General features: G+C 41.1%; 1 protein-coding gene across 1 annotated transcript in view; it reads right to left on the minus strand.

Annotated features, from left to right (window-relative positions):
- Map3k5 (mitogen-activated protein kinase kinase kinase 5) overlaps window positions 1–24,240 on the minus strand; it is a 221,197-nt gene that overhangs the window by 96,404 nt on the left and 100,553 nt on the right. The window contains exon 8 of the mRNA XM_042262234.2: window positions 2,970–3,082. Coding sequence (XP_042118168.1) covers window positions 2,970–3,082 — 113 coding nt within the window. The remainder of the gene's footprint in view (window positions 1–2,969; window positions 3,083–24,240) is intronic.

Consider the following 24,240-nt stretch of genomic DNA (forward strand, 5'->3'; position numbering starts at 1 on the left):
CATGACAGTTAAGAATTATTTCTTACATTAAAGATTTCAAACGTAAGATGACAAATTGGGAAAGGTTCAGATTTAGTGATTTTCTTACTATACTTCAAATTTTAATTTTTCCCTTCCTTAGAAAGCAAAGAAAGGGTATTGTAAGGACAAATATGATTACTATAATAACTCAGTAATTCAGACTAATTCATGTTTTAGGATGTCAACACAATGAATGGAAGAAGACATAAATTTAAAATTTTTGATTAGAGAATTAATGGAATAAATACAATTATATCTTTAAAATATGCCAAACATGGTATTAGCTTTCTTTTCCTTGTATACTATTTAATAGTTATATTAGCTTATTAATTTACTTGCCCACACAATTTTTCTTGAAAGTACACCTAATCTAATCTTACGGTCAACCCATTTTTGACTGGCATAATTTATGACTGAAGGAAATATAACCTAGAATGCTGAGTATCATTTAATGCAGGTATAAAATTTATGTTTTACATGATAGTATTGTATAAGCTTCAAACGTGGCTATTATAGCAGCTAAAATTTGCCATCAAGTCAAAATGTTGATACGTGGTGAAATCTCCAAATTTAAATGATTTAATATTTTGTTGTGCATGTGTCTGTGTGTGAGGAGAGTACATATGTGTGTGGGTGGGTGGGTCTGTGTGTACACACTCATATGGAGACAGGTGGTCAACCTCTGGTGTGGTTCCTCAAGTGCTATTCTATTTGCTTATTTTTGAGATAGGGTCTTTTGCTGGCCTAGAGCTCACCAAGTAGGGTAGGCTGTCTGGATAGGGAGCCCCAGGACCACAGCTGTCTGCCTCTACCACCCCAACAAAGTGGACTGCAAGTAGCCCATCACATCAAGCTCTCTTATGTGTGCAGGGGCTGGGGGGGGGGGTTGGTCAAAATCAAGTTTTCCTGATTGCACGGCATGTACTTTGCCAAGTGAGTTATCTCCCCAGCCCAGTTTCCAAAAATTTAAAGTCAACCTCATATTTTTAAATGTTTGTTCAACATATGTTATGAGTTCTTCTTGGAATAAAATAGTGTTTACTTTGTGAAGTTATACTACAGTTCTCCCAACCTCAGTATGCTGACTGTTCTCATCTATATACCACTTAAAGATGAGACCAAGCAGAAGTCCATTTCCAAACCACTCTTACTATTCAACCTACAGATGCAACTCAGTGTCGAACCCCATAAGGACTGAAAGGCCCTAACAAAACTCATCTGTCTTCCAGAGTCCAGCAACAAAATGTTCAGACCACTAATGCAGAGGAAGTTTGGGCGACGACAGAGTGTTTAAATCAAGATGTGACATGTTAGTGTCGTTTCTAAAAGGCACAAAGTTGATGTTTATTTCCTCTGATTTAGTTATCAACCAAATGATGTTTATTTCCCTTGATATTAGACAAAAGGTGAGGTGGCCCAGCTAACGCATAATGTAAAGCATAATGTGCTTTGATCCTAGGGCAACTCAGCGGCGGTTGTCATTAGATGCTATCATCCCCTGAGCCCGGGACTCTACTCACCTTCAAAAATATCTCAGAACTGTACATGATGGAGATCTTAAAAGCCCTTCTCAGATGACGCTTTAAAAAAGCCTGGGATTTATTTTTCCTTAGAAATATATATTTTTTTAAATAGAAATTTAAATTTCCTTAGAGATACTTAAACCATTTTCAGTTTAAAATATAAAGAAAAATTTCTTTTATAATGAATAATTTAATTAATCTAAGTGGTTTTTTTTTTTTTTTTTTTTTCTCTTGTGGAAAATAAGCCCCAAGACTACTGTGGCTGTGGTAATAATTCCTCCAAGAGCTGGGAAGGTCATTAATGAGGGGTTTAACCATTCACCAGAATAACATCTGGTTACCACAGAAGATATTCTAGGATCTAGAAACTTATAATTAAAAAAAAAAGACTACCAAAACCTAAATTGAAACTATTACTCAAAACTGATTCACAAAGATGTGGATCCTAATTTCGTTAAATCCCCAAAGACGACGAGCCGATGAATCACTGTTCCAGGTATAGGAGCGAAGAGCACACTCTATCAAGGGTAACAACTCAGAAAGAGTCTCCCAGGGGCCCAGTTACCACCCAGAGTGTCAACTACTCTACTGTTATTCCTGGGGCTTTGGAGCCTTCATCCCCCCTCCCCAAGAAATCACAGGGGCATCTGGGTTTGGGGCAAAAACAAAAACAAAAAACAAACTAGAAGTCAGCCAGTTAGCCTGCCTGCATTCCTTCCTTCCTTCCTTCCTTCCTTCCTTCCTTCCTTCCTTCCTTCCTTCCTTCCTTCCTTCCTTCCTTCCTTCCTTCCTTCCTTTCCTCCCTCCCTCCCTCCCTTCCCTTTCTTGCTCCTCTCCCTCCCTCTCACTCCCTCCCTTCCTTCCTTTCTTCCTCCTCCCCCTCCCTCCCTCCATCTCTCCTTCCCTCTTTCTCTTCTTTCCATCTGAATTTTGTTGTCTTGAGACTCATGTAGCCCAGGCTATCCTTGAATTCACTATGTAGCCGATGATGCTCATAAGCTCTTGTTCCTCTCAACCTCCCCCTCCCAAGTGCCGGGCTTATGGGCGTGCATCACTATACCCAGAAGTCTCTTTGCCTCTTGTTTTCGTTTGAAAACACCGGGGACACACTATCTTAAACACACCTGATATTCCACAGAACTAACTGGACCTGGGGCCTAGGGACTGCGTGAAGAACTCATATCATCAATATGAGTTTTGAGTTGTAACAACGTGAACCAAGAAAAAGATAAAGTAAAAAAATGTGAATTCTATCCCAATACTAAATTCTGCACAATAGTATGAAATTCTGATCCAGGGCATCTACTAGTCCCATCCACCCCAAATATTATATTACATATAATAAAAAGCACGAGTGTCTTTTCCTTTGCACTGACTTTGGGTCCAGTCTCTTGATTCCCTCTAAAAATATGAAGCTGCCGTTACCAACTTTCCGAAGCTCAAAGGAGGATTCAAACTGGTGCCCAGCCGCCAGCAAGAGGACTGCGTAATTAATTCCTGACTGTAGTGTTGGCTCAGACTCAAATGCCTTTTTGAACCTAAGGAAAAAAAAAACACAAAAAAAACGAAATGTACAAGTTTACTTTCTCAGTCATGAAACCCAGGGTGTGCAGTAACTTCTATTTGCATAACTCCAGTGCCCAAGCAAAAAATATTCCATTGGCTTCCACCCCAGAATCTAGTGTGCTATTAGGATTTAATGCTTAAGTAACTACATATCCTTGACGTTTCAGCTCCTCTGATTCCAATGCTTGACTCGTCCTCAACCTAATGACCCTTCTTTTTAAAACTTTCTTGTCTTCAACCACATACCAGAAATGTATAAATATGTGTGACAGAACTTTTTAAATGCAAACTCTAGACATATTTTTTTTAATGGCTTAAGATACACAAAGCCTTGAGTAGTACCATCTGGGCAACACCCTGAAATGATGGTTTCCATGTAAGTAACAGAAACAACAACAAAACATCAGTGACAGAAGAAATTTACAGAGTCCAAGGTTGTATTGCTGCTGTACACTAATTTTGGCTGGAAGGGCACAAAACCATTCTCTGAATGTTCATGAGCCCGAGTGTCACGATTGGAACACACCCCCACACACAAAAGGACCAGAGTGTGGATATCTGTTGCCGTTTTCAAGGTAACACATCCGAGGGGCCATTTAAGAGATTCCACACATGGAATAGTAATCAGGCAATGATATTAATTATTACTGCATTTGGACACGAAGAAGAAAAGTAAAGTTAAGCATTCTTGTCGCCAATAGAATTTGCTTGAAATGAACAAATGAAAAATGGAAACTTTATTAAAAAGAAAATCAGAATGAAGAAAACTAGACTAAATTCCTAGTCTAGTCCTAATAAATGACCATTCGAAGATACATTTTAAAAAAGATTGCATAAGGAAAAGTACACTATAGAAGCCATTCTATTTAAATCATCTCCGAAAGACGGGAATAGCAAAACTGTGGTGGTAGGCAGAGCAGTATATTTATACTCTTAGCTTTCATATGTTCTTGCTATTTCTCATAATTTAAAATAAGTTAAACATTAAATAAAAACACATCTTGCTGAATGTTGAAGATCCTTAAGGGGCTGGCTTACTTTTAAGGAGAACAAATGTCTAAATACAAACAACAACAACAAAAAACCCAATTATTAATCTTCATCATTTGGCTCTATTAGATAAATATTTGCAGCCTATAAGAGGAAATTCCAGCTATACAAAATATTTGTATCTTTTTAGAAATACAAATATTTCCATTCTAAATGGAAAACCAGGGTCACATCAAGGGAAGTCATAGCTTACAAGTTCTCATTTATGTCTTAGAGGTGTTTGTTCACAGACAAGTGGACACTTAACATTTTTTTAAAAAGTGTAGGAAAAGAGAGAAATCAAACATTGCTTTCTTCAAGTAATATCAAACCACAAAATATTGTTCAACAGAGAACCAAAGAGCGTGGGCTATCCTACCCATGATGGACTGTAACCCTCGAAAACCATGGACCCCATATGCTTCTTCTTCCCCTAAGTTGTTTCTGTCAGGAATTTCATTCACAGCAACGAGAAAACTAACCAATACAAGAGGGGAAGGGATATATATATATATATATATATATATATATATATATATATATATATCTCACATATACACACACATATATATATAACATACACACACACACACAAACCATACTTTTATATATTTTGGAGATTGATGAAAGCACATAAAATCACTGAACTAAAATTCTAGAAAAAAGACCCCAAAAGACAAATAGTATATACTTGCTCTTATATGTGGATGTTAGCATTTAAGCACCTGATAGGCATGCCTCAGTCCATCCAACCACAGAGGTTAGGTGTAGAGTAAGGGATTAATAAAGAGGGCACGATCTCCCAAGGAAGGGGAAACAGAATAGTTATGAGACACAGGGGTGGTGGGAATGCTGGAGCGAGAGCATTAAACAGGGAGAGGGAAGGAAGAGAGAGGGAAGGGTAGGAATACAGGGAGGTGCAGCTAATAATAAGGGCCATTTGAGGGGTGATATGGAAATATACTACTGTAGAAGCTTCTTAAAATGTATACACATATGGAAGAAATTTAAATGGACTCACCAGGTAACAGGGGAGACAATGACTTAACTAGACATCTTTCACCAAGTAAAACCTCCAGTGCCAGGAATGGGTTGCATCCAGTGGAGTTGTTGGCCAAAGGGGCCCCATGGAAATCCCTAAACATCTCAGGCTAATGCCAAGGCTTGTGGTTGCTCTCCACCAACTGATGGTCAGGCCCTATTGCTGAAGACTGCATTACATATCTCAGTGAACACAGAGAAGTCGAGCTGGTGTCCACCTAGAGCTTTCACCCCCACTGACCAGTGCTCATGGTACAGGAAGGTGGTCAGCATGCTCCCAGAGGAGGAAGGCAGACACCAGCCCAGCTATAAACTCTGCCATCTACAACAGTGACCCGCATGCATGATACCCTGGTGCAGTAGTAACACAAATGTTGGAGGAGTTACCGACCACTTTCTGGTTAGATTTAAGAACTATTCCATGAGATGGAAGCCATGGCTGACACTGCTGGGGGGGGGCAAGAACCTGAGACTAGACAGGGTATAGGCCTAGGGGAAAATCAAATACGATTGCTCTGCTAAGAGAAAACAGCAATAAAATGACTCCTAATGGCATTCTGCTATAGGTCAGTGCCTAGCTCAGCCATCATCAGAGAAACTTCCCCTTGCAGGAGATGGGAGGAAACACAGAGACCCACAAATGGACCATGTGAAGAGACTGAGATACGCTGGAACAGTCAGTCCTAAATGGGATGTCTTCACCAAGTCCCTCCCTCTAGGGCTCAGGGAGCTTTGTAGACGAGGAGGCAGGAAGGTTATAGGAGTTGAGGGGACGGATGACTCCAAGGAAACAGTGTCTTCCAAATACACCAGGATGGATGCGCATATGAACTTGCGGTGACTTGGCAGCACGTCCGCACAAGTTCAAACCAGATGGATCCCATCGCGGTGCTGAAAGGGGGAAGTGGGCACAGGCTTGCATGGCTAGCCAAGCTATTTCTAACTGACATCTGCTTGCAAAGGAAACATTAGTTCTCTCCAATGGAGTCCCACTCAGTGTACTAACCACACGTGAGGGTAGGTCCCATGCCCAACAATAGATGACCGTCATAAAACAAACTCAATGGCATCTTTGTAGACTTTGTCTCATAGCACTTTGTGTACTGGCTAGTTTTATGTCAACCTGAGACAAGCTAGAGTCCCCAGAGAGGAAGGAGCCTCAATCGAGACATTGCCTTCATAAGATCTGGCTGTAAGGCATTTCCTTAATTAGTGATTGATGCGGAAGGGCCCATCCCATTGTGGGTGGTGCCATCCCTGGGCTGGTGGTCCTAGGTGCTTTAAGAAAGCAGGCTGAGCAAGCCATGAGGAGCAAGCCAGTAAGCAGCACCCCTCCATGGCCTCTGCATCAGCTCTTGCCTCCAGGTTCCTGCCCACATGAGTTCCTGCCCTCACTGCTTTTGATGATGAACTATATGGAACTGTGCGGGAAATAAACCCTTTCCTCCCCAAGTTGCTTTTTTTTTTTTTTTTTTTTGGTTTTTCGAGACAGGGTTTCTCTGTGTAGCTTTGCGCCTTTCCTGGAGCTCACTTGGTAGCCCAGGCTGGCCTCGAACTCACAGAGATCCGCCTGGCTCTGCCTCCCGAGTGCTGGGATTAAAGGCGTGCGCCACCACCGCCCGGCTCCCAAGTTGCTTTTGATCATGGTGTTTCATCACAGCAACAGTAACCCCAAGACAATTTGTTTGGATAGTGTTTGTCTCACTGGCCTTTTGCTTGTATGTTATAGTTTCTAACTTTGGTTTTTTTATGAAGTGCATGTGTGTTTCCTATGTTCTTTCTTTATTACAGTTTTTATTTGTTTTCTAAAGAGAGATACAAAGAAAGGGGGTGGAATTGAGTGGGTGGGGAGGTCAGGGGGATCCTAAGAGGAGTTGGGGGAAGGGAAACTATAATCAGAATATATTGTCTGAAAAAACTCTTTTCAATTAAAAAAGGATGTCATTCAAAACAAAAGCTGAAATTTGCACATCTCTAAAGTAAAAGAAAACACAAATCTGGAGAAGGAAATGCTCTAGAAGAGCTGGATTGCTTTTGACCATGAGATCAGGCTCGTCCTGGTGTAAGCAGATACTCTGCCTATTTGAAGGTCTATTTGGAAGAAATGGAACTAGTGGAGTGCTTGATGATTGCACAGGTTGGCAATGTGAAGGAGCCTCAGACAACTGAAGTTTTCCCACAGGACAAACACTGAAAGATGGGTTGGGTTCCACAGGCGCCTGGGATGGGGCACCCTGGATGGGGGAGTGAGAACTGATCCCTGGTAACGGTCAAGTCCCACGAAGTCAAAGTCTCATTAGGCAAAGGAGCCTGGGATAAATACATAAAAGGTATCATTCTAGAAATGTATTACTGGAGTTAGAGAGATATCTCAGCAAGCACGAGAAACTGAGTTTGGACTCCCAGCACCCATATAAAAATCTGCGTGAGGCAGCACACATGTATAACCCCAGTACTAGGGAATGGAAACAAGTAGATACCTGGACCTCGTTAGGCAGGCAGGTTAGGTGACTCAATGAGCTTCATGTGCATTGAGAGCTTCTATCTAAAAAATGAGCTGGAAAAAGATTGAGGAAAATACCCTAGGGTAACTTCTAGCCTTCACACATATATACGCAACTGAAGGCACACATACAGACACACAAACATGCATATACACCACATACATGCATACATACACTGAATAAATAAAAAGAAATTTACTAAAGTTTGGAGTTGAATACAAAGATAAATCCCAAACCCCAAAATGTGGACAAGAAGTCTCCCGTAGTGTTTAAGGGATCAAGAGGTAGACCTTCAAGACTCACTGTCAAAAGCCAAAGATGGTCACAGTTAAGACAAGGACAGAACAGATAGGTTAGGTCAACCCAAGCTGCACTCAGTCACAGTGCAACTCAGCTGCATTTGCTGACACCAGCAGTTTCTTGAGCTATAAGCTCTGAAAGAGAAAACAACACGATTTCCTAGGATTTTTAGTCCTTCTGGAATGCAGAATGCCTGGTGCGTAATGAAGAGTTCGGAAGCTTGCAAAGAGTCGAATCACGTGAACCCCTAACGAAGAGTCAACACAGGCAAGAAAGGCTGATGCACATGCATTCTCGCTGTGTCTTTAAGATGCAGACTTTAAAACAACTACACAGGAGGCAAAGAAAATGGGAAAAGATGAACAAAGTGAATGAAAAGGCCAACAACTTCAACCGAGAGTTGGAGTCTTAAAACTATCCAATGATCGGGACCTAACGTACTCCATGCATGAAAATGAAAATGGGCTTTAAAAGACACTAAACACAACAGGAGATAGTTTGAGTGAAAGAAACAAAACAGCAATGTGGTGGTATTCTAATTGTACTGAAATGTGATTTTGATTGTATGTTAATAAATAAAGTTGCCCGGGGGTCAGAGCTATTAGAGCCATAGACAGAGTGTGGCAGTGGTGGCACACGCCTTTAATCCCATAGATCTCTCTGTGTTCAGGGATACAGCCAGCATTGGAGACATATGCCTTTAAGACCTAGGGGGCTGTACATTCAGACAGTGACGAGGCAGTCATGTGTTTGGGTTTACAACCAATGAGAAGGCAGAACAAAATACTATAAATAGACGAACAGACAGGAAATAGGTCTCTTTCGGGAAGCTGGGACACCGCAGGAGGAAGGGTGAGATTTTAGCTCTGAGCTCTGACCTCTCGGCTTTCTCTTTTACATTGTTTCTGTGTTTCTTATTTAATAAGACGGTTGGATACATCAATACAGCAAATAAATTATTTTAAATGAAGCAGAGAAAGAAATTAGAAAAGAAAAAGGAAAAAGAAAAAGGCACTGGAGACATATGGGACCTAGTTAAAAAGCCTAACATATGTATTCTTACATCCCTAGAAGAAATGAGAGTGGATATGCAACACAAGAAATAGCTCAAGAGGTGGATAAAAATATTCAAAAGCTGAGGAAAACATCAGCCCACAGACTCAGGGAGTTGAGAAAAATTCAAGAAGGATGAAATAAAATAGTCCAGATGCTGAGACCAAAAACACACAGAGAAAAAATATTGAGTCAAAGGCCATGCTTTGTCACCCAACTGCTATCAACTGGGGACACAAGAGACCTTCCTGCCTCAGTGTCTCTACTGGTATGCATAACCCCGCCTGGTTTATGAGAGAAACCTTGACGTTGACCAGAGGGAAGCTACAGGATAGCTCAGTGGACGATCTTTTATCATATATGACTAGAGCCTTGAGGAAGAAGGGAAGGAAGGGGCGAAGGGAAGGAGGGAAGAATAGAGAGAAAAGAAAGTTGGCCCGGGATGACTAAAGGCACCAGACCTCAAAGAGTCAGTAAAACTGAGAGTTGGATTTGCAACGCAAACGATAGAAGCCAGAAGAGACACAACTTCCTAAGTTAGGGCAATAAAGCAGATGCCATGAGACAAGCCAAAACTGGAACTCACTGCCAGTTGATCCACACCACGAAACCACCAGAGTGGTTTCAGACCAAAGAAGAGCAGTTCTGGGTGGAAGTCCTGAGTTGCAGAAAGAACAAACACCACAATGGGCAAACACATGACTATATATAAACTCAATTAACTGTAGCATCTATTGACTATTTAAATTAAGTTTCCTTACTAGGAAAACAGTGGAATACAAGTTAAGATGGTAGGTATAATTCAGGAGTCCTTTCTTGTGATAGCTAGCCTTGGTTGTCAACTTTACTACATCTGGAATCAACTAAAACACCAGCTCTAGGCATGCCTGTGAGGGACTTTCTCCTTCCTTCCTTCCTTCCTTCCTTCCTTCCTTCCTTCCTTCCTTCCTTCCTTCCTTCCTTCCTTCCTTCTTTCCTTTCCTTTCCTTTCCTTTCCTTTCCTTTCCTTTCCTTTCCTTTCCTTTCCTTTCCTTTCCTTTCCTTTCCTTTCCTTTCCTTTCCTTTCCTTTCCTTTCCTTTCCTTTCCTTTTCTTTTCTTTTCTTTTGTTGTTGTTGTTTTGAGACATTGTTTCTCGGTGTGACAGCCCTGGCTGTCCTATAGACAGGAACTGGTTCTGTAGACCAGGCTAGCTTGTAACTCAGAAATTAACCTGCCTCTGCCTCCTCAGTGCTGGGATTAAAGGTGTGTCATCATGCCTGGCCTGTGAGAGATTTTCTTGATCTGATTACTTGAGAAATGAAGACCCACCTAAGCTGGGCCCCATTTTCTAGTAACAACCCATATAAAAGGATATGGAAGAAAGAAGCTTTTGCTTTTTGCCTGCTTGCCCTCGCTCTTGTTGGCAAGTTCATCTACTCTGTTGCTGAGACATTCCTTCACTGTTTTTTTTTTTTTTTTTTTTTTTTTTTTTTTTTTTTTTTACCTACTTCTTTGGAATTCCAACAGACAAGATCAGCAACTAGATTTCCAGGAATCCTTTAGGACCAGTGTAGACTGGGTCTGCTGAGATATTGAGTCTTGTGGACTGAACAACTACTGGATTCTTGGCCTTTCCATTGTGAGACATTGTTAGAATATCCAGACCACAGCCACTCTAATAAATTCCACATATAAATATGTATACATATACACACATATATGATGTATACATACACACACAGAATGAATCCATACATGCATATATATAGATACACACATATACACATACATAAATTCTTTCAATCAGTTCTGTTCCTTTACAGAGTCCAGATGAATGTAATACTGTAACCACTAGGGAGCTACTAAAGGAATTAATAAAAAGTATTACTAAAGAGCTAATGAGCTAATTAGAGAAGACAATGTAATGCTCAATTATTTTGTTAAAAAAACATGCAGGCAGGAAAAATGGAACAAAGAACACATGAAACAATGAACAGCAAGATGGAAGATGTAAGCCCAGTTTTCAGTTACCATACTAAATGTAAATGACTTAAAATACAGATCCCCCAAACAGAATTAATAAGAACTGCGAAGAAAGAAAGAAAAAGACACAAATACATATATTTTAAAGAGATGCTTCAAGTGTAAGGGCACAGGTAAGTTAAAAGTGCAATGATGTATACAGATGTGATTATATGTATTAATATCAGAAACAAACCAACTTCAGTACTAATAGTCTTACATGCATCTATTAACATTGCTTCAAAGCATACAAGACCAAAATTAATAGAACTTTAAAAAAAAAAAGATAGATGAGTCTACAGTAGTTGCTGGAGATTATAAAATGTTCCATAATGGTCAAACACACACACAAAAATAACAACAAAGGCATGGGAGATTTGAGTAACACAGTAAGCCAGTTTTAATCTGTCTTATCCGAGCTGCTGCACCCAACACCGGCAGGGTTTCTTCTAGGGCAGAAAGGAGCTCTCAACAGTTTTTTTTTGTTGTTGTTGTTTTTTTTTTTTTTTTTTTTTTTGGTTTTTCGAGACAGGGTTTCTCTGTGTAGCTTTGCACCTTTCCTGGAACTTACTTGGTAACCCAGGCTGGCCTCAAACTCACAGAGATCTGCCTGCCTCTGCCTCCCGAGTGCTGGGATTAAAGGCGTGCGCCACCACCGCCCGGCTTCAACAGTTTTAAAAGAACTGAACTCATGCATTGTATTCTCTCTCATAACTGCACCAAAATAGAAAGCAATAAAGAAAGACATAGTTGGATACTGGACAATCCACTTCTGAAGATCCCAGGAGAAATCGCCCTGGCAATACATTTGAATATACTGACATTTCTGGGGTGTAGAACAACTTATACCTTTAAATGCTGGTGTTGGGAAAGGAACAAGATTGGGAAAAGAAATCAATGCCCCAAGCGTCCATCTAACAAAAAGGGCTATCTATTACCCTGAAGCAGAAGAAATGCTTTTTTAAAAATCAATGAAATACAAAGTAGATATGCAACTTAAAACTCAGCAGTATTGAGAGTCGATTCTTCGCAGTAATAAATGGAAAGAGCCCTAAGCAGAGAGTTCAACAGAGAATGAAAGGGTGGGAGAGAGGAGAGGAGACAGGGAGGAAAAGAGGGAAGGAAGGAGGGAAGACGGGAGAGAGGGAAGAGGGGAGAGAATGGGAAAGGAAAGGGGGGAGGAAGAAAAAAATGTTGCTATGGTAATGGAACAAAGAGGAACATGGCTACAGATCTAATACACACACTGGTACTAATCAGAATCAAAAGATGCTTCTGAGTGCATAACACTATGCCAAAGAGTATGACACATGTGGGTGAAAAAGAAAATACTTCTTGAAATCCAAATATTAGTGTGGTACATGAAAAAACAAAAGCCTGGTTCATCTGCCATGTTTCAGAATATCAACTAATGACAAGAGATTCTACTGTCTTTCCCCTGACTAGAATGTGAGCACCAGGACAGCAGAGACTCTGTCATCCCTGCTGGCCATGAATCCCCAGGCCCTGAGTCATCAATGCAGGTGACCACACTCAGCTGCACCATGAAGAACCAGAGTTAACAAGCGATGGGCACAGCAGGTCATGCAATGTACAGAAGATGTATTGTATTGACTTCTGTTACTGCTCTCAGTCCTCATTTCCTTAAACCACCTGACCATGAACTACAGCCCAGGACAGCATCAAATCAGAGGTTTGCACATCGCCTCCCCGGGTCATAGTTTAGTACTGTTGGAATTTATTATTTAATAAACATATTGAGGACATTATTTATAAAGAGTTTATTTTCCCTGTATAACACCTTGAGCAGGAAGTTAATTTACAGCTAAGGAAGGTTTAGTTTCTCCTAAAAAAGACATATATAATTCTCATTACTAAAAAGTTTACTGATGAGAAATCTCAGTCATAAACATGTAATCACTATTGTGAGCATTTGTATTTTTGTATTCTCTTATTCCTTAATGTTAATTCTCTCTCTCTCTCTCTCTCTCTCTCTCTCTCTATATATATATATATATATATATATATATATATATATATGTATGTATATATATTACATATATTAGTTTTAAACTTTTAATAAATTTGACAATTTCATACACATATAAAGTGATTTAATCCCCATCCCCTCTAGTTTCTTTCTACCCTAATAAACTACCTCCAGCCTCCCTCCCATCCCTGTGAAACTGCCCCCATCCCCCAATTCCCTTTCTTTTTCTTTTTTCTTTCTTTCTTCCTTCCTTCCTTCCTTCCTTCCTTCCTTCCTTCCTTTCTTTCTTTCTTTCTTTCTTTTTTTGGTTTGGTTTTTGGTTTTTCGAGACAGGGTTTCTCAGTGTAGCTTTGGCACCTTTCCTGGATCTCACTCTGTAGCCCAGCTGGCCTCGAACTCACAGAGATCCGCCTGCCTCTGCCTCCCGAGCGCTGGCATTAAAGGTGTGCACCACCACCGCCTAGCCCCAATTCCCTTTCAAACATTCATTCTTTTGGGGATCCATCGAGTTAGTGCTTATTTAAGATTCACACTTGGCAAAGGTACACACAGATGCTAAGACAATGGAACAACTTCAGCTGAAGCTGAGTCATGCTTGAGTAAGCACACTGCTTGACGGTCCTAACTCATGTCCGTGCCACATTGCTGTGTCATGAACCAGCAGAGGGTCCAGCCCATTCCACTCTGCTTGCTCTCCCTCGGAGATGCGGTCTAAAGGAGCAGCCACTGGTGCAACGGCCAGGAAAAAAAAAAATGCTTACATCACCACCACAAATGAGTCCTGCCTGTCAGAATGCACACCCATCAAGGCATGCATCAAGCCCAGGAGCCTGAGGTAGGAATGTGGGCTCTTCCCACGGAGAATGCTTTTAACAATAATATAATACAGCATTATATTATTATTATTATTATTATTATTATTATTATTATTATTATTATTATTATTATTATTATATTATTTCTCTGGTGACGCAGTCCACCAGAGAAACCTGTGGAGGACACCGAACTACTAAGAGGAAGTACAAAAGAAGCAGCCTCCGATGGCTGAGTTCTCCCTAGGGAGTGACACTTGGGGTCCAGTATTTAGACTACATACTAGACTGTTTAAAACCAGGGAGAACGCCTAACGATCAGGAAGTTGAAGCACAGAAATGGTAAGCCATGCAGTGTGGAAGTGATCAAGTAGGAACTTGACCTTGTTCTGCTGGATTCCAAAGCCTCAGCCTCCCTCCCTATCACTGTCTGCCCTTGGTTTGTATTTTAAAGATTATTTTAGTTGCTTTTTATCATATCTTTTTGGTGCACGCCTGTGCAGGCACTTGCATAGACTTGCGCGCACGTGGGTACACATGGGGAATTCAGAAGTCAGTGTCGGGTGTCTCTTAAGACATTATGAGACAGAGTATCTCACTGGATGTGAGGCTCCCTGGTTGAGCTAGAACGGCTCAACAGTAAGCTCTAGGAATCCGCCTGTGTTTACCTCCTGACTGCCACTGTGTCTGCTTCTCGGGAGGGAACTAGGGATCTGAATTCAGGTCCTCCTGCTTCCGTGACAAGCACTGCAGTCAGGGCCATCTCCTTGGCTTCTTTTGGTTCACATAATAAAAGAGAGGCGAGTTGGACAGGAAAACTTCAAGTGAACAAAATCAGACAGAACTGCTTTCTTGTTAAGGAGAGAGTTTATATCTTCTATTGATATTAATATAGTCTAGGAAATCAGAGCTTCTCAACAAATATATTTAATCGGTTCCATTTAGGCTAAAACTAAAATTTAAGAAAAAGTTGCTACACCAATACTACCAAAATATGCCCATAAAATATACCAAAGAAGGAAGTTACACATTGCTAACATCTTCAGAATCTAATCAGCAGGAAGATAAATGAACACAACCTTATGTAAAGAAATCTACAGAGGTTAGTAGTGAAAATTTTTCCAGAAAGAACTAAACTGATGAGCCAAGAGTAAAGTTAAAATTGAGGAAGCTTCTCCCATAGCTTCGGCTGTCAGCTTGGCACAGACTCAGTTACCTAGGAAGAGGGAACCTCAACTGAAGAACTGCCTAGACCAGACTGTCCTGTGGGGGTGTCCCTGAGGCTTTTCTGAATGGCTAATTGACACAGGAGGACCCAGCCCACGCTGGAGGCACCATCCCTAGGCAGGTGGTCTTGGGCCACGTAAGAAAGCCAGCTGAGCAAGGGAGGGGAAACAAACCAGCAAGCAGCAATCCTCTGCGGTTTCTGCTTTGTTCAGCTCCTGCCTCGGGTTTCCCCCTTGACTTCCCTCGATGATGGACCCTCTTTGCTCCTCAAAGCTGCTTGTGGTCACACCATATCACACCAGCAGAAACCAAATCAATGCAACTTCATTTGGGAGAAAAAAAAAAATTATAGAAGGAACTAAACATTCACATGTTAAGAGAATGCCAACAATATTTGAATAACAGCACGAAGTTGCTCCCATTCCTGCCACTCTTTCTGTTTTAGTACTAAGTATTTGTTGAAAGGGAGCTAATGCATTGTACTACGTTCAGTTCCGCTATTACATTTGAGAAGCAACATTCTGCATCTAAATGCAGTTATATCATAATTACATTTCAGATGAATCACTTCTCATTCATACTTTCCAAGGAACAGAATTTGTTCAAAAACTTCCTTTGGTTAGCACCGTCTGTTGACTGACCGTGAAAGAGTAGAGCCCTTGATTGTAAAGTGAGTAGTGTTTTCATTAAAAAAAAAAAAAAAAAAGTCTCTGTGCATGTTTTCATCTTGGCTGAGACGGTCCACAGCTATCAAGTACAAACAAGTGTTCTTGACTTGCTTATTTCTAGCTGATGAGTGCCTGCATTCCAGCCAGGAGAAAGTGGACTCAAGTTCCACTTAGCTGTCCCTTCTCTTTGTTGGTGACATAACAGCTGTGATTCTCCTGATGAGACATGGGTAATTAAATTAGAATTTCATGCTCCTTTGTGTCTCTAGAGAGACTTCTGAAATTATCACCCATGAAATTTTCAAAGGCAAAGCAGAACAGCATGTATAAGAAATGACTGTAGAGTCACTTGCTGGAGTGACCTGGCAATCGGGGGACAGCCCTCTCTTCTAAGTCCAATTACTTACACACTCATCCCTTACAATAGAAATTTCAGAGCAAGGATTTTAAAAGCCCTCAATATTATTTCCTCCATCCATTTATACAAAATCTTTTTCTTTTCCTGAAAAGGGAAAAACCATGTTGTTTTATAATCTGCTTTTTAATTTGATATATCATGATACATGTCACCAGAAACATTTTTCCAAAGCCACAATTTCCTTCTGAGTGTGTCCATCCAAAAGAACTGAAATGGAGATCCCTAGAGAGATAGCTGTATATCAATGTTCATAGCAGCATTGTTTACAATGTGCAAAAGACAGAACCAACCTGTTTGTAGATGGATGAACAAAATATGGTAGGTACATATAAAGAACTATGATCCAGCCTTTAGAAGGAAAGGAATGCTGTCATAGGCTATCACATGCATAAACTTTGAAAATAGGAAGGTAGATCAGTTACCATAATCACACAGCAAATATGAGGTACCTCCAATGGCGTCACAGAAACAGGAAGTAGAATCGTGGTTCTCAGGGGCTCAGATAAGGGAGGAATGGAAGTTATTTAATGGGTGCAGAATTTCAGTTTTGTAAGATGGAGAGAGGTCTGTGGATGGGTCATGATGACAAGTCACATAGCAGTAAGAATGCCCTCGATGCTGGTAAACTGTATTCTCATAACTGGCTTAGGTGGTAAGTTTCTTTTAAGGTATATTTTGTATCACTGCCATCAAAACAAACAACACACACACACACACACACACACACACACACACACACACACACACACACTCACACACATCATACACAAAAAAATCCAGCCCTAAAACTTTGAATGAATGACAGTCCACCTTATCAAAATGCTATCCTTCATTTTAAAAAACTTCTTTTTGTTAACATTGAGTTTTCTCTTTTCTTGTTACCACAAATTCACTGCAGTGGATGTCACTACAAATCCATCTCTTGTTTTGTATCTGCTATTCCTCTGGGACACTTTCAAGATGACGTCACTGCATCAAAGAACACGGATTCTTTCAGAGCTCTAGGTGTGCAGTGCCAACCTGCATCCCAGAAAGGTCCTCCCGATTTATGTTCCCAAGACCAGTGTAGGAGTGACTTTTACGTTGTACCTTCATCAGAACAGTCTGATCTCTTTGCCTCCTTGCCAAGAGATAATGAAAACAAAAGCTGAATATTTTGATCCTCCAACAATTATTGAAGTCAAAGAGGCCACTGTTATTGATTGGCTGGTCCAACAATTGCATTGTGGTTATAGAAAATAGCGGTGGTTGTTTGGCCAGCTAATATCCTACTCAAGAACGACCCAGGGCTTCTGGTCTGAAGAATTATTTTCTGAACTACACTCGCATATCTACCACATCTGAGTTCCACTTGCACATGACAACTTCACTGGAAAGAATATAACTGATAAAAAACCCAAACAAACAAAAAACACCAAGCACAGAATTAACACCAGATGCACAATAAATCCCAGTAAATTTACACAGGAAGCACAAAACTATGGCAACACAAGCTCTCCAAAAGTTATCAGTCCTAGAGCGATGTCATCTAGTGAGAGTGGATTAGATGAAATCCCAAACAAAGAGCTCAAATGTATGCTCAAAGACACAAACAAGACAGTGTTCTGAGCCAGTTGTGCCACATAAGAATTAAGTACGACTTAATTTCATAGTTCTCTCTCTGAAGATAGGATCTTAAATGAGGAATGGTGATAATCCTGCCAATTAGTACTTCTGTGGCATGGTGATCTGTCCTCTTGTCTTATAAGTAGTACAGACAAGTTGGGTAGATGGAAAGGCTGCTTGCATGGGTTATGTGCAATTACCACACCATTTTATCTAAGGACTTGAGTGCCCATGGATTTGGATCCTTGGGTGTCTTGTAACTAATTCCCCATGGATACCAAGACATGAATGTAGTAACATTATTCCAGCCAACCTCAAGGGCTTCAGTGAACAAAACAAGAAAGCCAATGACCATGAAAAACATGTTAAACAATCTTTTCTTTTGTAATGCTTCAATCAGCATTGGAATGAAGATGTGGATCCATTCCAATGTTATTCTTTGTGTCACATCACATTCAAAAACCAGAGTCTACTGTAATGACAATTCATATTGTGGAAAATTAAAAGGAAACAAAACTCTCCTTTTTTTCTTATTTTGTATGTCTGAATCTCCAACTGAAGCCCTCAGAAAATAGCTGTGCACTGGAGTTTCCCCAGGGCAGTAAGAGGATGCCATGCATAGCTCTTGCATCAGGTGATATACATATGGGAGGCTGGAACTTCCCGCTTCCACCATGGGGCAGGAACACTGCCATCCCAACTGCCTGGGGGCCTCTTTTGTTGAGGTGAAGTTCTTGTCCTTAAACTTTCTATGGGGCATGGATCACCGTTTATTCAAACAAACACAAAATGATTCAGGCTGTGACTCAAGGCTTGAGGGACAGACTGCTTGCTATGACACTGAATATCTTTTTTAATCTCAGCACCTGGAGGAGACAAGAGAAGACTCAGATGATCATGACTCAGGAAAGAAGGTCAGTTGAGACATCAGGTTGGGATGGAGGCCCCAGGGCAGATGCAATGCTGGGCACAGCTGATGAGGTACTCATCAGCAGTGCCCTTTAATGTCAGAACCCCAATGGGGTGGTTTTCATTCTCAACAGAAAGCGAGGCAAGGGTCAGGGTTAGTGAGAAGAGGGCACACCCTTCAAGATGGATTGAAACAGTAAGAAAATGCAAGAGCTAAACAAATAGTGTATAAACATTTAAAAATAAGCCATTTAAAACGGGGCCAGTCTTAGTGTCTAGCAGGATAAACAGCTATGACAACTCTCAAGGGAAGTAATGGGCAGTCACTCTGGTGAGGTGACATTTTCCCATTACTAAATAAATCACTACATGATACAAGATCAATTCCTAAGGTCTCCCACTGAGTCTACTGACTTTCGGCAGCCTTCCCTGTTCTTACTAGAAAACTCAGAGGTACCTTAGAATGTAATCATAAAAACACCGACATCTTTGGCTGGCCCTCAAAGACCCTGACCACAAAGCTTTCCAGAAGACAGTTGATCTTGGACTAAACAGGAAACATGAAAAAGGAAGCAGCAAAACTGAAACCTAACCAAAAGAAGACAGAAAAATCTCTGCTTTCCTTAAGTGAACTTAGCACAACCTTGCTGTGTCTCTTGGTAGTCCAAACTACTGTTTTCTAGAGGGGAAACTCTTCTACTTTGTGCCTGATGCACTTGAATTCACAGACCACGAAGACCACGTGTGTGCAGGCATTATTGGCACACTATCTCTGCCATATTGAAGCATTCACCCCGGGCTCAAAGCTCCCCAAACAACCGCTTCTAATCCCCCCACCATGATGAACCTTCTAATGTGTAAATCTCACAATAATAAACATGCTATGTAATTACATCATTCTTTTGTAACAGGAGAGGAGGGAAATTTGGCTAAGAGACACAACAAAACTCTTTGCATTGTAGGAAACATTTGAGGCACAAACTCCAAATTCCAAGCCACAGCTTCCCATGATGCTCCAGGAAATCACTGTCCTCTTAGTTTTACCCAGGCTCTCAAAGCATTGCTGTGTTTATGGTCTCCCTCTAAGCCACTAGGATGACACAAACTTTAAATATGATTATTTCAGCTTCCCATATTAACAATGTGTTATTGGCTATCAATTAGGACCTCCTGAAGAGTCAACTTCCTTTAATATACATACAGGCAGAGACATACAAATATAGTTGTATGCAGAAAAATATGCATTAATTGGTGAATATTTTAGGAATAGTAGGAAGTGCAAAGAACAATATAGGCAGTGCTTTGATACAGCCTATCAAATGAAGTGTATTACATATACTTAAAATTGCACGTGAATCACTCCCAGATGTCATTCAACTCCTGCCTCTGTATTGGTATCCATTATACTGGACTTGGAGATTATGATGCCCATCCATATATGTATACTAACTCTATATTTCCATAACATTAAAAACTCCTATAAATAACACACAAAAAATTGCCACTTGCTTATTTTGGTCAATTACTCTCACACACACACACACACACACACACACACACACACACACACACACGTATATATGTGTATATTAGTACTAGAACCCATGGCCTTATTTAAGCACACTACCACTGAGCTACACACCCCCTGTCACTGTTCATCTTTTAAAAAGACTTTCTTTTTTTTTTTTTTTTTTTTTTTGGTTTTTCGAGACAGGGTTTCTCTGTGTAGCTTTGCGCCTTTCCTGGGACTCACTTGGTAGCCCAGGCTGGCCTCGAACTCACAGAGATCCGCCTGGCTCTGCCTCCCAAGTGCTGGGATTAAAGGCGTGCGCCACCACCGCCCGGCTTAAAAAGACTTTCTATGCCACAACATTCTCTAAATGTATTCATCTGCTGTATCTAGACTCAATAAGTTGCTAACTTCTCTGGGTAACGTCAATATCTCCAAGTGGTTATAAAACTGAATACCCACCCAGCATGTGATTGGTGCTCACATTCCTTTATCATCTTTGGCAAAAATTGATATTGTAAGATAATAAAATCTGTAAAATCTGAATAATATAAAGTTGTATGCCATCATTTTGGCGATAAAAGGCCTTTATTTTTATATGTTTAAAGTATTTGTTGGACAATTATAATTTCTCTTTTACAAATGATCTATTTATATCTTATGCTCACTTAAAGGTTTTTCTTAAGTATTTTTAGGCCAGCCCATACATATTGAATACAGTCCTATATGGATCATATGCATTGCATATCTCAGACTTTTCTTCACTCTGTTGGTACCTTTTACATTTATTCATATATTGATCGTTTTCAGGGCTAGACTATTCCCTTCTATATATCCAAATTTCCCTTCATCCAAAAGAATTCCCTGTAACATTCTTCTAGTGAAGATTGGCTGTCAACAAAAGACATCGAAATTTGCCCAGAGCAACCTTCATTTTACGTTCATGTTCGAGGGAACCATCATTGGGCATGTATCCTCTGTTGACCTTTCCTTTCTTCCAGAACTTTACAGTGTTACTCCACTGTGTTCTGGCTTCCTTTGATGAGAACTAGGCCCTCTCCTTTAGAGAATGTAGCCTCTATTAGTCTACCCTTAGGACATTTTCTTGCATTTCTGATTTGTAGCAGTTTTACTCTGATGTACCAATATAGGATTCCCTTTGTTTAGTCTGTGAGTGTCTTGCTGGGCTGTCTAAACTTGTGGGGTGAGGGTGCATTCATTTAATCAAACTGGAGTAGCTGTCAGCCATTAATGCTTCAAATCTTTTTCCTTCTTGAACTTGAAATTAAAAGTTGTGTTAGATGCAGCGAGGCTCTCCATGGGTCATTGAGACTATTAATTTCTTTCTCAATCTTTTTCTTCCCTCTGCTCCAAGCCAATTTTGAATCATCTATTCTCAAGGTTATTGACTTTTCTTACATTATATCTGACCTATATGCTCCTAACCTATGATATTTAACTTCTAATATGGTATTTTTCAGCTCTAGAATCTTTGTTTTTTTTTTCTTTTTCACATCTTTCCATCCCATAATTTATCAAACCTCACCTGGCCTGGCCACGGACAGGATTGACAGATTGATAGCTCTTTCTTGATTCCATTCATTGTAGTCATGTTTTCAAGTATATTCTTTAACATTTTATCATTGTTTTTATGTCCTTGTCTTCTCACAGTTCCAAAATTTGTCTTGCCCATAAGTTGGTTCTTTCTTTCCTTCCTTTCTCCCTCTCGCCCTTCCTCCGTCTCTCCCTTCCATCCTTCCTTCATCTGAGATGGGGTCTCATGTAGGCTAGGCAGGTCCCAAGTTCACTGTGTAGCTAAGACTTACATTGAATTCCTGACCCTGCTGTCTCTGCCTCCTGAGTGTTGGGATTCCAAGCATGCTTCCATTACCATGACCAATTCCATGGATGTGTTTCTATGCTTGGCTTTGCTCTTGATCATGGGTCATACTTTTATACTTCTTCACATCTTCAGTAAATTTTCACGGAGTAATAGATATATTGTAATAATGGATATGTTGCCGAGTCTGGATTCACTCTGAAGAGTTTGATTACGTCTTAGTCACTGTTCTATTGCTGTGAAGAGACACCGTGACCAAGGCAACTCTTATAAAATCATTGAGTTGGGGCTTCCTTATAGGTTGGTACATTATCATCATGATGGGAAGCAGACAGGCATGGTGCTAGAGCAACAGCTGAGAGCTTTACATACTGATCCACAGAGAGCAGGCGGGGCAGCTGGGGGCGGGGCAGACTGGGCCTAGCATGAGCTTTTAAAACCTCAAAACCCACGCCCAGTGACAGACTTCCTCCAGCAAGGCCACACCCAATCCTTCCAATCTTCCTCCAATATCTCCATCCCTGGTGACCAAGCATTTCAATATATGAGTCTGTAGGGGATATTATCACTCTAACCACCATATTCCACTTGTTGGCCCTAGAGGATTGTAGCCATATATCAGAATACAAAAGCCATTTAGTATAACTTTAAAAGTCCCCATAGTCTTTCATGCTATATCCACACTGTTCAAAAGACCAAAGTCTCTTCTGAGACTCAAGGCACTCTCTTAACCCACTATAAAATCAAAATCAGAAAGCAGATCACATCCTTGTAACACGCAATGGCACAGCACATACATTACCATTACAAAAGGCAGTACAGGGGGCAGAGAGAGGAAAAACTGCATCAAAGCAAGATGAAACCCAGCCAGGTAAACTCCAAATTCTGGGTTAGATGGCTCTTCCAAGCTCCTTCCAGCTCTTGTGACTGCAACACATTTCTCTCTTTTGGGATGGTTCCACACCCTGTCAGCAGATACCTTGGCAGGTAGCCCAGGACTCTGGCATCTCCAACACCTTGGGATCCCCAACGCAATCAGGCTTTACCCTTCACAGTGTCACATTAATAGCCTCTCCAGGCATCCACGCAGGGACTCCCCTGACACACTTCTGGCCTCAGTGACTTTCCTCAACGGTGGAGGAAGTCCACAACCCTTTACTCCTATAACCTCCTGGACTCTAAAGCCAAAATCACATGGGCAAAGCTGCCAAGTTCTTCTGCTTGCTAGAGCTGGAACCTGCCCCACTCTTTGAAAACATTTGCATAAGCCTTCCATTGTTGAAGCCCAGGAAATCCCTCAGACTGTTTCCTTTCACAGGTTGCAGACACAGTCATACTAGGCTGTCTTGATATCCCCTCTGCCAATGGCGTTAATCTAAAACTCTTGAATTTGGTCTCAGGCATAAATCTGTAGAACAAGGGCAAAAAGCAACCACACTCTTTGCCAAAATATCCCAAGAATAGTCTCTAGGCCTGCTGCTAATAGTCCTCCCCTGTGAAACCTCTTGAGCTGGGTCTGCACAGTCCAAATCTCCCTCAGCACTACCGTCTTCCGTGCTCCTACTAGGAGGGCCCAGGAAGTCCCACTTAAAGCATTCAACATTTTTCCAGTCCCAAGTCCCAAATCCACATTCCTCCAACAAAAACACCCCAGTCCCTGGTACCAACTTCTGACTTAGTTACTGCTCTAGTACTGTGAAGAGACGCCATGACCAAGGCAAATCTTATAAAAGAAAGTGCTTCATTGGGGGCTTGCTGACAATTTTAGAGATTTGGTCCATGATCATTATGGCAGGAAGCAAACAGGCATGGCACCAGAGTAACAGCTGAGAAGTTTATATACTGATCCCTAGACAGTAGGCAGAGAAAAAGAGAAAGGGGGAGGGGGGTGAGAGGGGAAGGGGAAGGGGAAGGGAGCGGGAGAGAGGGAGAGAGGGGAGACAGAGAGGGGGAGAGCGAGAGAGCGAGAGCGAGAGCGAGAGCGAGAGCGAGAGCGAGAGCGAGAGCGAGAGCGAGAGCGAGAGCGAGAGAGAGAGAGAGAGAGAGAGAGAGAGAGAGAGAGAGAGAGCTATCAAAGCCTGGTGTGGGCTTTTTAAACTTCAAAGAGGCCCTCACTGATATACTTCCTCCTCCAAGGCCACATCTACTCTAACAAGGCCACACCTCTTAATCCTTCTGGTCCTTCTCAAATAGGCCAGCCTATGGGGGCCATTCTCATTCAA

Source organism: Peromyscus maniculatus, chromosome 16 (assembly GCF_049852395.1).
Source record: "Peromyscus maniculatus bairdii isolate BWxNUB_F1_BW_parent chromosome 16, HU_Pman_BW_mat_3.1, whole genome shotgun sequence".
NCBI lineage: Eukaryota > Metazoa > Chordata > Mammalia > Rodentia > Cricetidae > Peromyscus > Peromyscus maniculatus.